We start from the raw sequence: 16,145 nt of genomic DNA, 5'->3' as shown, positions 1-16,145 counted from the left end.
CACAATACACAGTTGAAAGTTTCCGTTGTCCAAACATTATTTAGTAATTAATTGGAAACCGATTTACATACAAGGTCAATGTGACCTTGACCTTTGACCCCTTTACCAAAAAACAACCGGGTCATCTTCTGATAATGAGCAATCATCATACCAAGTTTGAAGTTTCTTGGCCCAAGCGTCCATTTATTATTGATCGTAAACCGATTTTTACCTTTAAGGTCAACGTGACCTTTGACCCATTGATCCCAAATTAATCATTTTCTTGCTTCAACCAAAGCACCTACAAAGTTTCAGGGCAAGCAGCGCATGGCTGGTCAAATTATTGATCGGAAACCGTTTTTTGGGTACAAGATCAATATGACCTTGACTCTTTAACCCAAAAACTCAAAAGGGGTCACCTACTGGCCAAGTCCAAAGCACCTAAGTAATTTGAGGGCAAACATTCCTTGGGTTGTCAAGTTTTTGATCGGTAACCGTTTTAACGTACACAGTCAATTTGACCTTGACCTTTGACTCATTGATCCCAAATTCAAAAGGGTCATCTACTGGTCATACACACTCATACTAAGTTTGAAATTCCTATACCAAAGCGTTCATTGTTTTTTTATCAGAAACCATCATTACCTACAAGGCCAATGTGATGTTGACTCGTTGATCAATAGGGTCATCAATTTTTCATACCAAGTTTAAAGTTCTTAGGCATAAACGTGCTTTAGTTATTGATCGAAACCTTTGTTAACTACAAGGTCAGCTACGTTTGACCAATTGACCCAAAATCAAGAGGATCATCTACTGGTCATGAACAATCATCATACCATATTTGAAATTGGAAGGCCTAAGCGTTCTTTAGTTATTGATTTGAAATAATTTGACAGACCTACGGACAGACAAAGCAATGTACCCCTCTTCTTTGGAAGGGGCATAATTATGAAACAAAAACTCAATAAAAAAAACCATTATATAAAAATCCTTGACCAAAAAAACAAAAAAATAAAATCATAAAGTGATAACAAAATTGTTATATCTGAAGAAATTGTCTCCGTCGTAAAACAGTGTGACACATTACATAATGATAACCATATACATCTTTATGTTATATTGTCAATCGGGAGGTCTAACACAGATCATCATTAAAGAAATGTGTTCTAAAAAAATTGTCATTCTGCCTATATGGCTTAAAAGATGATTCCTTTTATAATACTGCACGTTGTGTAGGTCGTATTTCATTTGATTATCGTGACGATTACACATGTATGATCTATTTATTTATTATAAGGTTGCTGTCGATTTATGAATTAGTGTCATTTGTTTCTCTTACAAAGAAAGTATTATAAATTCGTTAAAATAATGTAAACAGGTAACATGGCCGCAAATGAACGGTTGTTTGCAATGTGACCTTATACAAACAATCGTTTATATAAGGCCATGTAACCTGTCAAATATATTGCTTGAATTCATTTATTTATTTAATTCTTTTTTTTTTTACTTTTTATTTGGAGGGGGGGGAGGGGTAAAAATTCACAGTAGCTATTTATATGAATTATGATAATGTCACGGGTGCAATCGTATATTATGTTACATTTTCAAAGTTCATCTTCTTTCACCATTTCCAAGGAGAATTCTGAAAACTACGAGGCACCTGTTTCGGTTTGATTCCCGTGTTTACTCGAGCCGTACATACAGTTGCACAAGGTTCCACATAAAGAAGATTCTCGATGGACAACTTTTCCACATCAGTATAACTATTGCAATTGACACCTGGAATAATAAAAAATGTACAATACTGGCACAAAAATATAATACGTTTTCAACAACAAAAGGAGGGATTCTGACCAAAACAAGTTTAACAAGGAGAATGATAAATATAAATATATGAAGAAAAGATAGAAAAATGAAGACAAATAAATTAGTAAATAATAAAAACAATTATTAAAACATTTTGCTTAAACTGCTGAGTCTTGAAAGGGGTCTAAACAATTTATGATCTCCTTTTACATTTTTGAATTGTTTGGTAATCTTATTGTTTTATCTCTATTCATGTAAATATGATTGCAAAAAGGATATTTGCTTTTTATTTGTTTTACATCGAAGTTTACTTTACAGAGTGAACAACAGTTGAAATGTGTATCCACGAGTGAAAATGTAAGAACTGGTGTTCACGACTGAAATAAAATTTGATGGTGCATACAAAACAAAGCCATTTTCAATTAATTCCATGCATTTTAATGGTTTTAAGTCATTTTTCAATTTTAGTTTTGCCGCGTAACGATATGCGCTTTAATTCATGAAGTTATGAAATCATGAAGCCACATTGTTCCGGCTTAAAGATATTTCTTTACTGTTTTAGATATATATCATTAAGAATTGTTGTTCTTTAATTAGTTTTAATTTACTGTGCCATTTCTTTAAACAATTTTATAATGTGCAAAAAGTACCATGGATCTTTGTTTTGGGAACGAAATAGCATTTCCAAATGGCACACGTTAACAGCGCTATCACTACGATCATCGAAACAACTGAAATGCTGACAAGGAAAAGCCATGACGTCACAAAATGTTCGTCAGTTATGTCAGTAAATGGCTGCAACGTGAAACACAAGAGAATGAAATATATAAATAATTTATATATTAGTGAATAGGTTTTAAAGTTCTTTCAAAAAGCATTATTTTATTGTCTCTTAACATCATTTATGTGAATTAAAAGGAACATGTGAGGTGTACTGTAACAGTTATATTATATTATGTAATCATACAACAATACCATGCGACGTAATAAGTTTGCTCTTTTACAATCTTATATTGAGTATTAATGAAAAAGATTATTATAAAATGAATGGAGCCGCGCCAAGCATAACCAGCTGTTACAGTAATTTTTAGATATTTTCGGCTTTTTCCATCATGTTTAAGTGCATTTTTAAAATTTTCTTGTAATGTATACCTTTCTATACTTTAAACGACTCACATTTGCACGAACAAGTTTAAAAGTAACGGCTAATGATAAAAATTAAAAATAGTAATTACGATAGCTCCACATTTTACTCCGTAAAATGCCTCATTGTTGATTGTTAGGTATGGCAGCATTTCAAACGTTTCGTTGTTGTAAGTGTACATCGTTCCGTTGTAAATGAGGCTACAGATACCATACATTATTGTATTGATTTCTGCAGCTGTCCCGCAAATAGCAAACTCGACCGATATACTCCCTGCAAGATAGGTATTATATGTACCAAAAAGAATATAATTTTATGTTATATTGAATTAATCAGAAGTGGTTATGTAAAAGTTAAATATATTTGATAAAAATAAAATTGCAATTACTTATTTTAATGCTATGTTACCGTACGGTCTAAGATGGACAAAAATTTTGTAACAAAAGTGTTAAAAGCTAACCTGCGTATGCATAGCCCTTCAGAAATTTCACTCCCTGCCACATATTTGCGTACTCTGTTAGAAAGGTTTGCTCAAATGCATTGAGTTCATCTTCCGTAGTTAGAATTTCTCCAAAACTTGCATTTAACTTAAGCTTTAAAAAAAAGACAAAAATATCGATGGAACAAACTTATATACTTTAATTATACTACTTCTATATTAATTTCAACATTCGTACAATATTATGTAATATAAATATAATGTTATGAATTTGTGATATAATTAACTATATGATGGTCAGATACTTTATCATTAAATTTCATCAGTCTTTAATAGCTTGTTAAAGATTTGATGTGTTAAATTAAATTAAATAAAGTACCTACTCCATACTTGGATAAACAATTGTTCACATACGTTTTGGCAGGCATTTGTGACAGTAAAATTTATTATATTAGCGAAAAATATTTTTTCCAAATTAAATATGATAGGAAATAGTTGTTTATCATTAAACAATTGAAACAGCAAATATTTCAAACCTTGATAGTAGCTGTATTTTCAGCGGTCATATTTTCATGAATCGGGTTCTGTACTGCAATCATCAAATTCGTGAACATATCATATTCTGGAGGATCGGAAATGACTTCGAATTTCAGATAATACAGACCAATGCCATTGATTGACAGATTATCAAATGTAGCTTGACCATTGTCAATATTAAAAGACGTATTTAAGATACCGTTTAAATTGCCATACGCCGATGTTTTAATTAAACTAACTTCTGCAAACCAGTTATGACCCTGAAAAGAAAGAACCACAAGTTAAAAAAAAGCAAACAAAAAACAAACATTTGCTTTACAAAATTAGCTTGGTCAATGAAACATATTTATCAAAGTTGTTCAAATAAAAAGTATTTAATAATTTTTACATTATATGTCCTTAAGACTTACGCGCCAATGTATATATGTGATAGTTTCCTCTGTTTTTCGATCGATAAGATTAAGCGTCACTGAAAACTGTTCAAATGCATATATTTCATCAATTGTTTCATTCTGGACATGAATCTTTAATGGCCTCCCATTTACATTAAATGTATCAGATTCAAGAATGAAATGTTCAGCTTCTTTTGGATAGATTATGTTGAAATCCAATACGTAGTCCAGACCACTGTGAGAAATTGCAAGATCAGAAAAATTAAACCATCCGTCTGTACAATTGATCGCAAGGCTGCCGCTCAAAACAGCCAGCGGATGCCCTGTACCATTTCGTATCATCACCGAAATTTGCCAAAGGGTATTCAACGGTTCCAAGATTTGTTACATTTAAACCCTGAAAGATCAAGAAAAGGCATCAAAAAAGGCATAAGATGTGAAAATGGCAAATATTAGTTCAATTGTTACAAGTCAGTTAAATCACCATTGCTTACAATGAAACAAGTGAAATAATGTCAAAATACTCGTTACTGTATTATGTTAATTTAGCTGAATTACAAAGATATTTACCTCAAAATCAAAAGCTCTTATTTTTGGCTGAGTTTCCAACAAAACGTTTTCATATTCCGCTTCTGGTTTATCATGGAAATAAAGATGTACAGGATACTCATTGTTGTAAATGATAGTGGCAATTTCTATATCATCAGGCGGAAATTCTATTTTCCCACAAACAATTGAATCACCGAGAATGTTCGAGATGTTTCCAAGCTGACACTCGTTGACAATTTTTGCTACAAGTTCAGCGAGGGCGGATTTTTCAATCGAATCCTCTATGGTCATATTCATTTCTATAAACGATATATGTACAATTATCATTAACCTAATCAAACATGTCTATATGTTAAGTTGTATATTACAAAAACGAAAATTAATATAGAAATGAACGAATATAAGAGGTTGAATATAAGATAATAAAAAATCAATCCCGAAATAAGATAATCAAATAATTATTTCATCTATTTAATCGTGACAATTAAGATAAGATTACCCACCTTAATACGGATCAACACTATATAAAAATTATCATAATGATAAAATGTAGACATTATTGCCCTAACACACTGTACACAATTCATGGTATGTGTCAACCTAAATTTTAAATAAACTTTTTGCATAAAAAGTCGTATTAAATTTCACGTTTGTCATATTGAACATGGCGACCATTATCCGTGACCCATAATATGTTTTTGGAATCAAGTGGCATTGTTTTCATGCTATTTGAACTAAGTTAAACGCATTTTTATTTTTACAATTGTTAAACCGTCCGCCGTAAAATCAACAGGGAAATTATCGTTCCTTTATATGAGGTTGTCATCTATCAATATGACAAATCTTTTTAAATGGTAAAACCGTAATGATTATATATAACATAGACAATATATTTAAGAAAGGCGTTACTATAATTTCTGATAATACCTTGTTTTGGCTCATTTCCTATTTCAATTTCTATAACCATATTATCATCTTCCGATCTCTTACTGCGTCCATTTATAGATTCTGAAACTACGTTTACTATTCGCACTTTAGTCAATGGTATATCTAAAAAGGCTGCTAGATGTTCTACAATACTTTGGCCAAAGAGTTCAGAGTACGATAAAGCTGGAAACCCAAATGACACTATAAATGTTTCCTGTGATATAATGTCTATTTGTGCTTTTCCCTTAACAATAAATGTAATTTCTCCTCGACTTCTATCAAAATAATTTGTGCCCGATATGTTCGCTAATTGTGGAATGAACTCTACACCTGAAAATGATTAACATGAACACTAAAGTATTAATAATGCATCTGTTAGTCAAGAAAATTGGTCTTTGTTGCAATAACAGAGTCGGTGCAAATGTTAAGATAAATATGAAGATGTTATTATATAAAAATTGTTACGTGCTCAATGTCAATTATTTGTTTAAGGAATTTTGTAACAAATCTAATTTGCATAAGGCTAAAGATAACATTCTGAAAACTGATCATTTGTAACATGTCGGAACGAAGTCAAGCCCACTGGATTTCAAGTAAGTACTTATAGTAAAAAAGGACATATCATTTCAGTATACTTGCTAACAAAAAGGTTTTTGAATCACACACATAATATGAAATTATCAATTTATTATATCAAATATAAGGAGAAAATCCTGATAAGAGAAGACTACTTTCAAGAAAACAATAATTAAAACGTACACAATAAGACGGTTAATTGTAAAGGCAAAAAAATACAACTTCTTTTGATGATAGCAAAAGATAAAACTACTAAGAACACTAAACTGAAAAAAAATATTACATAAGAATACCGAGTTGTACTCACCTCTCGACATTGATAAAATGTATCTACCAAATCTGTCAATTCGCGCATTTGAAGCAATTATAAAGTCTCCATTGACAAACACATCAAGTCTGTTTGGTCTTGAGTACCAAACGGTAAGTTTTATTCCTTCACTTGGACCTGTATTTAACAGTCGGTACCGCATCTTTCTTGGAGTCGTTCTTGTGAAATGTATTTTATATGATCTTCCTGTAAAAAACATTCACTTTTAAATATTTATAAATATTCCCCATGCAAATATTTTAAAAGTAAAAGTGTGTTCATAGGACACAAATGCCCTAACACTCCTCTGTATTGTACTCTGCAATGCACTGACTTTAAGTCAAATGTTTTTTGGCTAGGCGCGACGTTGAAAATTGCAAAACTAGCACTAAGTTAAGCGCAAAATCTTAAAAACCTGAACAAATCCACAAACCGACTCCCGGGTGCATAACTAAACCTGCTGACCAACACCCCTGTAAACTTTTAGTATTCCAAGTCGAATACTTTTTGAACTTTGAAACAATCACAAATTTATACCAAATCAATGGCAATGTCATTAAGAGAACTGAAAAATTCTACACAAAAAACCCAGGCGCACAGCTTCAAATGTTGATCATCATTCCTGTAAATTTTGTTGACTCTAGCTCAATCACCTGTAGAGGATTACATGACACAACATTCTAGAACGGTTCTGGAAAGTCAAGGGCAATTACTCAATAAATTCTGAATAATTATATAACCAATCCCCAAGGTGTACAATTACACATTCTGACAAACATTTCTGATCAGTTTCATAACTAGCATATATGCCTTTTTGGGTACAAGTGACACAAGTTGAAAATCACAAGCAAAACCCTATTCACAATTACAAATGCTGACCAACATTTCTATAAATTTCCTGAGTATAGATTGAATTATATTTTGGGTACACACAACACAAGTTGAAAATTTTAAGTAAGTCAATGGCAATAACATATATTAATCAATTTCAAAGCAAAACTTCAGGTGCACAACCTTACTTTTCTAGAAGAGTCATGACTCCAGGTCAAACGTCTAAGGCTACGCGCGACACAAGGTAAAATTGCAAATTTTTACTTAGTCAAGGGCAATTACTTTACAAATACTGAATACATATATTGAGGGTATAAAAATATTACTTGAATTCTACTTTGATAACGTTCACATATAGCTGATATTATGATACTTTCAAGTTATATAAGAAATTCAAAAAAATATTACATTTTTACGTAGATGCTAGCTTTCAATTACCATTATTATCTAGAAACAACCTCACCCTAACCGATCCAAAGAAATTTGACTTTGACTTCTTGTGTATTCTAGGTATTTTTCTTCTCAAATTTAAATTGATTGGACCAGGCATTTACACTTCGTGCCCCTAACCTCATGAGCCAACAAATAGTAGTTTTATTTATTAAGCCATGAGGAATACAATAACATTGACGATTGGCTAAATGTCATTTAAATCAATGATGATCGTCCAGCGGTCCTGATCGCCCTCGAATTATATAAAGAGAAAGTGCTTTGAATAGTTATCAAAGAAATGAGCCAACATTGACGTTGCTAACGGAAAAATACACGGACAGGCAAGCGCCATGTCACAATACGAGTTGAACCACTTCATAAAATATCAAAATAAGACTTCAAAACATCCTTAAAAACGATTTATCGCTATTTAGTCAAAATATGTTAATACATTTGGCTCAAATTACTTGTACATTTTTAATTACACTTTTAAACAATCGGATAATACTGTGTATTCAACAGAAATGGCTGTTACCTGTAACTATAAGAGCATTGAACAAAATATTTCTTTTCGTGCAAAAGTGATGTGCGCACTGTCCGTTGTCTAAAGGAACGTCTAGCAAATCTATATAACCATCGGCAAGTAAGGCTATCGGAGATATTTGACGATACCTGGCGTCTGAGTCAAGATTTTCTATCAGCAGCAACTTAAAAGAAAGGTCGTCTTTGCAGGCATATGCTTGCCACATTGGTTCAAATGTGCAGTTGCTGTTCCTTACAACACCTTGAATAAATATATCTCTTTTAAAGTGTATGAATCAAGTTTAACATCAGTCAGTTTAACAATAAACAATGTAGTTTTGTAGTAAAAATCAGCTAATTTAAAAGTAACTAAAAAAGAACTGGATAAAATTAAAAATCTTAAAACTCATTCCATACATAATAAACAATTCACATTAAAAAGTAAAATTGTAACTTTCATTTTTTATCTTTACCTCTGTAAGTAGCTATTTGCTCTATAGGTATTCTGCTCCCATTTAGCATGGTGGTCATTTCTCTAGGAAGTTTGTGATAGTAGTCTATTTCTGTATGTCTGCATTTCAGTGTTTCAAATAATTTTTAAGTTATGTATCAATTATATTTTAAAAAGTACTCATGTTGATACAAGAACGGTCTCATACCATTTTGATAATAAAAATATGTTGGATCTGATAATGAATGCACTCTAAAAAATGAAGTTAAAGAAATGAATTTAAAAATATTAAACAAAATACATCATTTATATAACTTAACTGCATCGTTTGTAGATAATTAAAAAAAATATTTAGACATTCCTACTCGCACGATAGCGAAAAAGCATTTCTTTCATCAGAAAATCTTTTTGAAAATCTTAAAAAGGGAGATCCCTAGGTAGCAATAAAAACAACAACATTACATTAAAATTGCTTCTATAGTTTGACTATGTCTCTTCTTGAAATGAAAAGAAGCCTTTAAAAAAAGTAAAGTTGCCTTACTCTGACTTTTGAATCAGAGTGCCGACAGTTTGGAGAAACGATCCATCGATATCTGTATACACAGCAAATCGCACAACATCACATTCCATTGAGTAACAAGAAAAATGACTCGTCCTGAAAAGATAGAATTAATGTATGAATTATTAATTGCGTAAATCTATGATCAGCAACTGTTTTGCCCATGTATTAAGTTTAAAGAAATGACAGATCATTATCGTTTGACTTATTTATTATATACTAACATTTATTCATCAGATGGAATATTTACCATGACTTGCGTTTTTTTTATTAAAATATAGTGATGCTGATATAAAAAGTAAAAGGTCTTACCTAGGTGACCGAAGAAATAGGATTTTGTTGGCATGGCTTACTTGTGAAAGTGATATATTTTCAGAATGCATTGGACGCTGCAACTCATTACTTTCAACATTTGTTGTAATTGCGTAATTTTTTTGACATAGAGATTCACCGTACTTAACAAAAGAAACGTTTTCTAACTTTGTGAATCCACCGATAGTTTGAAACTGTGGAAACACAATTCCAACCATCCCATCAGAATAATGCCAATCCCTGTCGGAAAACGAAGCAAGCATGAATCTATTCGAGCGAAACCAAACCATATCGCCGCAATGAAAGGACGACGTCTGCCCAATAAATGTTATATTTCTTATCTTTACATACACATCAATATAGCTTTGTCGCCTGTAGCGGTTACTTAGAATATCAGCGCTTAACCCAACTTGATTTTCAATAAGAATGTTTTCTTCAAACACAGCTTGAATTGTATGCCCCCGATACAATAAACCAATGTTAATGTTTTTCCAACCGACAAAGCCCATTATTTTGACACACATAGAATTTGTAAAATATCCGTTTGACAAAACAGCCCCACGAACGTTTGAATACATCTTATTGTTTCTGTATATATTTCCAGTGTCGTCACAGCCTATAGCAGGAACATGATATGCTATTTTACTTGAACTTGTCACATGATTATCTTGCAAAATTAGATTTTGCGATTTCATTGCATCAATACCTACGTTTCTGACCTTAATTACCAGGTTTCGTACAAGTTTTGTAGATAGAGCATCCGTCATTATTCCTGTTATACAAAAAAATAACAAATTTATATAAAAATAAAAAAGAAACAACAACATGCAAATTAATAGAACCAATGTTGGTTCCTGCTAAAAAATAACATTATTACTGAAAATCACGAGAAAAAACAACACATGAGTATCTATCATTGTCAAGAAGCTACACAGCAGCTTATCATTTAAAGTTATAAGAACATAATTAGAGAAGAAAATGTAAGTAACGCAATTCTCAAAGATCTTGAGACGTAAATCTTACCATTATCATAGGCATCGTACACCACATTATTTACAAGACTTATGTTTCTGATTCCTATTAGGCCTATAGCTGTGCTGATACTTTTATGAAATGAACAATTTGCAACAACCGATGGTTTGATATAATTGACCTGTCCAACATCAATAAACGTTAACGAATGACTCGGATATGAATTTTTACTTCCTGTATGATAGAATTCCACGTTCGACAGTCTGGTGTAACCTATAAGAAATGTATATCAAGATCAATCATTATCAATCAATTGATAAAAAACAATGCAAAGTTTTTATTTTTATGAACGTATATTTTACCATCAACTCATCTTTATTAAAACGAGATTTTATATTTTCACAGTAGAATATTCAGAAATTCAACAGACCTTTATATGTTTTACCATTGTCTTTAAATAGACCAACTAGCACACGTGCTCCACCTACTGTTTTCGGATTCGCATCGACGATTTTTATGTTCCGTGTTAGAAGACCAACTGCTGCTTTTAGTGTGATGATTTGTCCACTTTGTAACACTTCTTTGTGAACTGAAAATATAAATAAGAATCATTTAAATATAGTCCATGAAGGTTCCTTTCTATTTGTTAAACACACATCGATTAGAAAATAACTTGATCTATTGCATTTTCTTTCATTTATAACACCACCAATGCAAACCAATTTTTAGGGAAATACAAGAATGTAACACGGATAAATTTACCATTTCACCGCAGATCTGAAGCTACGATATTTTTATATTATAGATATATATGCCTCCTCCTACCTCATCAAAGACACGATGATCATCCAACAAACAGCCAGAATAATATTTATACTTCTTGTGCACGTTTGTTTTTATGAAGTACCTGAGAAACCCTTATGTTATTAGGAACTAAATAAAACAATCAATAGGATTAATATTACAAAAACATTTATTAAAGAAGCCTTCCGTTTGGTGCATATAATAAAAATGAAACATTTTATATACTTAATTAAACAATAACTATAAAAATGCAAATGTTATGCTATTCTGAAAATATAACTATTAGATGTCATCGTCATAGTTGCAACCGATATGAAAATTAAACAAGATATAAGAACATCTAGATACATTTCGTCATATTTACTCAGCTTACAGCTTGGTAAACATTAATTTGTTACCTACCTATGTGTTTAAATTTTAGCGTATCATTCAATTCAATTGTACTTTGGTCATTTCCAATAGAGATGATCTTGAAAGTTTCTGACTGCCATGGACCGAATCCAGTAGGACTAATTACGATTTCATCACCTTTTAACCATTGCACTTTTTCAGAAAGTACAATTTTTCTATCGCCTGTATTTGCTGAAAACTTTAAATTTGTCCATGATGTTCCTGTTTCTCTCCCAAATAGATCAAAGCCTCCAAAAACCCCTTTAACACAAGTATAAATGAGATTAATTAAATGAACATTGTTCTGCTCATCAATAACTGTGTTCTGGTTTTATTATGATACAGTTGCAGTATTTATCGATATGAGTTATATGTAAATTATTTATCTTAAAGCATTTACGTAATATATCAAGTTAACCAATCAATGTGATGTTTCATAAATCTATTGTCAATTGTACACAGTACAAGTAGATTGTCATACATATGTCTTTGTTTTTATAGTTCATCTGTTTCATAAAATGATAAGACGCAGTTTGCTTTCTTTGAAATATATCAAATTTCGTTTTGTCAATATGGAGATATTCTTACCGATTGTTTTCCTCCTAAGTAAAACACCGGTTTTCGGATTGAAAGCTGATAGTGAATCATTGCCATACATAATAATGCTAGCATGCCCAATAAACGGATTATCGGGCCAGCCTATAATGAGTCGTCCCCCTTTGATGATAATAAGCCCAGCCTCAATAGTGTAAGCTGCATCGTGGCCATTGACAAATTCAAGAACACCATAGAGTAGAAGTGTGTTGAGCTTGCATATATTTGTGAAATTAACTAATACCCACGTATCTAAAATAATGTGTAAAAGAAAGAGTTATTCAATAAAATACTTATAGAATTCGCGTTTACTTATATCTGTATTTGTATAAATAATACAGGTCAAGTCAGAAGATATCTTAACCTTTCACGGTTAACTGTTTTCTGCCTTTACAATGAAACAACGTTGAACTGCCTCGCCGGTACAATAAGATATATTTAGAAATTAAGTTTACATGAGAACATTTGTTTAATTGTTGAATATTACCCACAAAATATAACAATAAAGCAGTCACTCTGAACCATTATGTCAATTGATAATTGATATAAGGAAAATTTGACTTGGAATCCTTTTACATAAAGAAAACCGTTATAATGCAACGTAGTAATGCTGGCAAATTTATTTACATAATAATGTACATCTATTGAATAAGTAAACTTACATGATATAATTTTAACATTATCAAAATCTACTGGTAAATGGTTTCCAATCTTGCCAACATTTGTCATATAGCCATCATTCGTGCGGTTCCAGATACTTTTGTCATGCCAGTACTGATAGTTCAGTGGTGTGTGATTTACAGGCGGAGATATATTTGGATCAGGAGGTGGTACACAGTCTATGTAAAAACACTTGTAGATTCCTAAATCGATTGGTATATCGACCGTATCATGTTCAGATTGGTGTTGAATAGATGATTCTGCAGGTTCCTTCACTGAAACGTTCATTATTTATATTGCAGCAATTAATAAATAGCAAAATTATCTCACTGAACACATTGTTTGTACGATTGGCACAAGTATGAACAACCAAAAACCTTAACCTCATATAAGAAGTTGAAAAGTACTTATACACACGGCCTTCTAAGATTTTTTAAAATTGTTTGTTTGTTTGTTTGTTTTATTTTCCGCCTTTTTCCAACAGTATTTCAGTCATATAGGCGGGTAGTTTCCTAACCATCGTTCCTGGAGAGTTACACCAGTACTAGACTACATTCCTCCGCGCTAAACTACCAAAGCATCTCCCGGGGATCGAACCCACGCCAGAGAGGTAACTGGATTAGAAATCTAAACATAAATATCATTACGTTATCATATATCATTTGTCTAACGATATGTTTGTGTTTGCGACGATTTCTAGTGGTACGTATAATTAGTTCAGTGAAATACTTTGAATCATGTTGGTATCCAACTCTTCATCAATCTAGCAAAATAAAATCAACTACCTATGAATGTCAGTTCTTTTTTGAAATTATGCCAATTCCATTCTCCAAACGTACTGTTTTCGTGATTAATACGTTCCGTTGTGGCATTATTTTTTCCTCCACCAATCGAAAAATAATCCGGAAAATCCGGAATGTTCATTGTTATAAAAAGGAAATCTTCTCTCTAAAATTGGAGTGTTTAATTTTATTTGACAAACAAAAATTAAATAATAGCATTGAAAAGTCTTCTTCGTTACGTATAAGTTAAATTATGAAGAACATCGATATTCATTGACGTCAGTATGAAAACAAAGCATTAGCCTTTTCCTCAAGTTGTGAGAATATAGAAATGGTAGATAATTATTTTCAGGGAACGTATGGGTTAAAAAATCATTAAGTGTACGGTAATCATGAACATGGTAAGATTTTCTTCTTAACAAATTATCAAACACATATATCACATATTTTTTTCTAAATCTTTTCATTTATTTATTAATTTATTTACTGACTTACATGTGTTAATTCATGTCAAAATGTTATTTATGTCATACAATGGTTTTCAGTAATTAATGATATAGTACACATTAATGTGTAATACTAAAAAACTAAGACTATTGGACAATTTGATACAATATGAACCAATTAAAATATTAGTAAGAACTTACTCTAAAATCATAAATCATGCCACGATAGCTTATATTGTTTGCTGGAGACATGTTTTCAACATGCAATTTGTATGACGTGTTGCTTAACAAGGCACACATCCAACCTTTTTGATGAGTAAATCCCCGATATATATATGGCAGTGAACTGATTCCGTAGATGTTTGCAATAGTGAAAGTTATTCCTGTTATATGTTTCGAGTTTACATGGTAACTATTAAAAGCAAATCTGCTCCATTTATAATTTGGAGGACAAATGCTTGCATTATTGCCAATACTAAATTCTTCTGCATGTTCACAGTCAGGTGGAATAGTTCCTGTAGTTGGTAATACTGTCCAATAACTGTTTGATTTCATCGTTGAAGATCCGTCTATATCCAACAAAATGCCTTCCCAATCCCAATAAAAGATGGCTTTATTTGGAACGTTAATATACATTATACCCTCAAGATGATAGGTAAATCCACCACAGTTACGGCTACAATGGCGGGGAACATTTCGTGTCCAACGAAAAGCTGCACTATTACTGTCATTGAAGTTGCTAAAAATGACATTTTGGACAATAAAACCTCTACCAAGAGGCAATATTATTCCTCCGCTTGTACAACCATGATCTTTTGATTGATGTATATTTGCCTTTCCGGCTATTATGCTGTTTAGTATAGATGGAGATTCAGACGTGTACCTTGGCACATTTGAAATAGTATTAATCTCAATTCCAGCAAGACGGTTTTGAATAAGTATGAAATTTACAAACTGAACTTTTCCGATATTTCCAGCAATTGCCCCCTTTTTATTGTTCCATGCAAAGAATCCATTAAATATAGATTGACTAAAGTTTGATACGCTTCCATAGCTTATCGTATTTGGAAAATAGTCTTTATATATTAGGAGCCCATATCCTCGTAAAGAATGAGCTGAATTTTGTTCAAAAATTACCAAGAGGAACATAACGCATACCCGGACTATGTATATAAGTCGAACCAGCGGAATGATAGTCTGGTCTGTACCAGTATCCATGATGCGTCCCTCCAGCTACAGCATTGAATTGAACAGAATTATTAGGATTTGCCAATGAAAATGCAGCTGGTGTCAAATCATCATTCGTTAAGGTACCACACCCAGTCACTTTAATTGCAAGGTTCATAGAAAGGGTTATGCCAATTTCACTTCCATCTTCTAATACGAATCCCCCACCAAGAATGTCAAATATAACTGTTTGCTCTATACGAATATTTTGTGATCCTTGAATATTGACTGCTCTGTTAAAAGTATTGTGAAAACTGCATCCAAGTACATAGCTCCCGTCCACTTTGCCATTCAAATAAAAATTTATAGGGTGTCGCCCTGATCTGAAAGTCTGACCTGCAAATGTTACTTCGGTGAATGACATATGAATTTTTGTCGAAAGACTGTCTTGAACTTGTGGGTGAATAAAAATAACAACTCCAAATTGACTGCTTCTAATGCCATTTCTATATCCTGAAGGAGTACACTTGTTTGTTGTGAAATGGCCTATGAAATAAAATGTGGAGT

General features: G+C 32.1%; 1 protein-coding gene across 1 annotated transcript; it reads right to left on the bottom strand.

Annotated features, from left to right (window-relative positions):
• Positions 1-1,134: 1,134 nt before the first annotated feature.
• LOC132726425 (fibrocystin-L-like) lies at positions 1,135-15,749 on the bottom strand. Its single transcript, XM_060711740.1, has 20 exons — positions 14,613-15,749; positions 13,969-14,131; positions 13,186-13,458; positions 12,518-12,775; positions 11,942-12,190; positions 11,166-11,324; positions 10,787-11,008; positions 9,764-10,535; positions 9,434-9,547; positions 8,915-9,012; positions 8,455-8,703; positions 6,657-6,863; positions 5,774-6,103; positions 4,868-5,145; positions 4,316-4,694; positions 3,905-4,165; positions 3,390-3,522; positions 3,021-3,202; positions 2,436-2,580; positions 1,135-1,758 (listed from the first exon to the last, which is right to left on the bottom strand). The coding sequence occupies exons 1-15, from the start codon at positions 15,627-15,629 to the stop codon at positions 4,560-4,562; spliced, it is 4,524 nt and encodes a 1,507-aa protein (XP_060567723.1). The 5' UTR covers positions 15,630-15,749; the 3' UTR covers positions 1,135-1,758; positions 2,436-2,580; positions 3,021-3,202; positions 3,390-3,522; positions 3,905-4,165; positions 4,316-4,559.
• Positions 15,750-16,145: the final 396 nt, after the last annotated feature.

Source organism: Ruditapes philippinarum, unplaced genomic scaffold, assembly GCF_026571515.1.
Source record: "Ruditapes philippinarum isolate M1 unplaced genomic scaffold, ASM2657151v2 ctg2772_1_1_1_1, whole genome shotgun sequence".
Classification (NCBI taxonomy): Eukaryota; Metazoa; Mollusca; class Bivalvia; order Venerida; family Veneridae; genus Ruditapes; species Ruditapes philippinarum.
The sequence above is the reverse complement of the archived record's forward strand: the minus strand, read 5'-3'. Positions and strand labels throughout refer to the sequence as shown.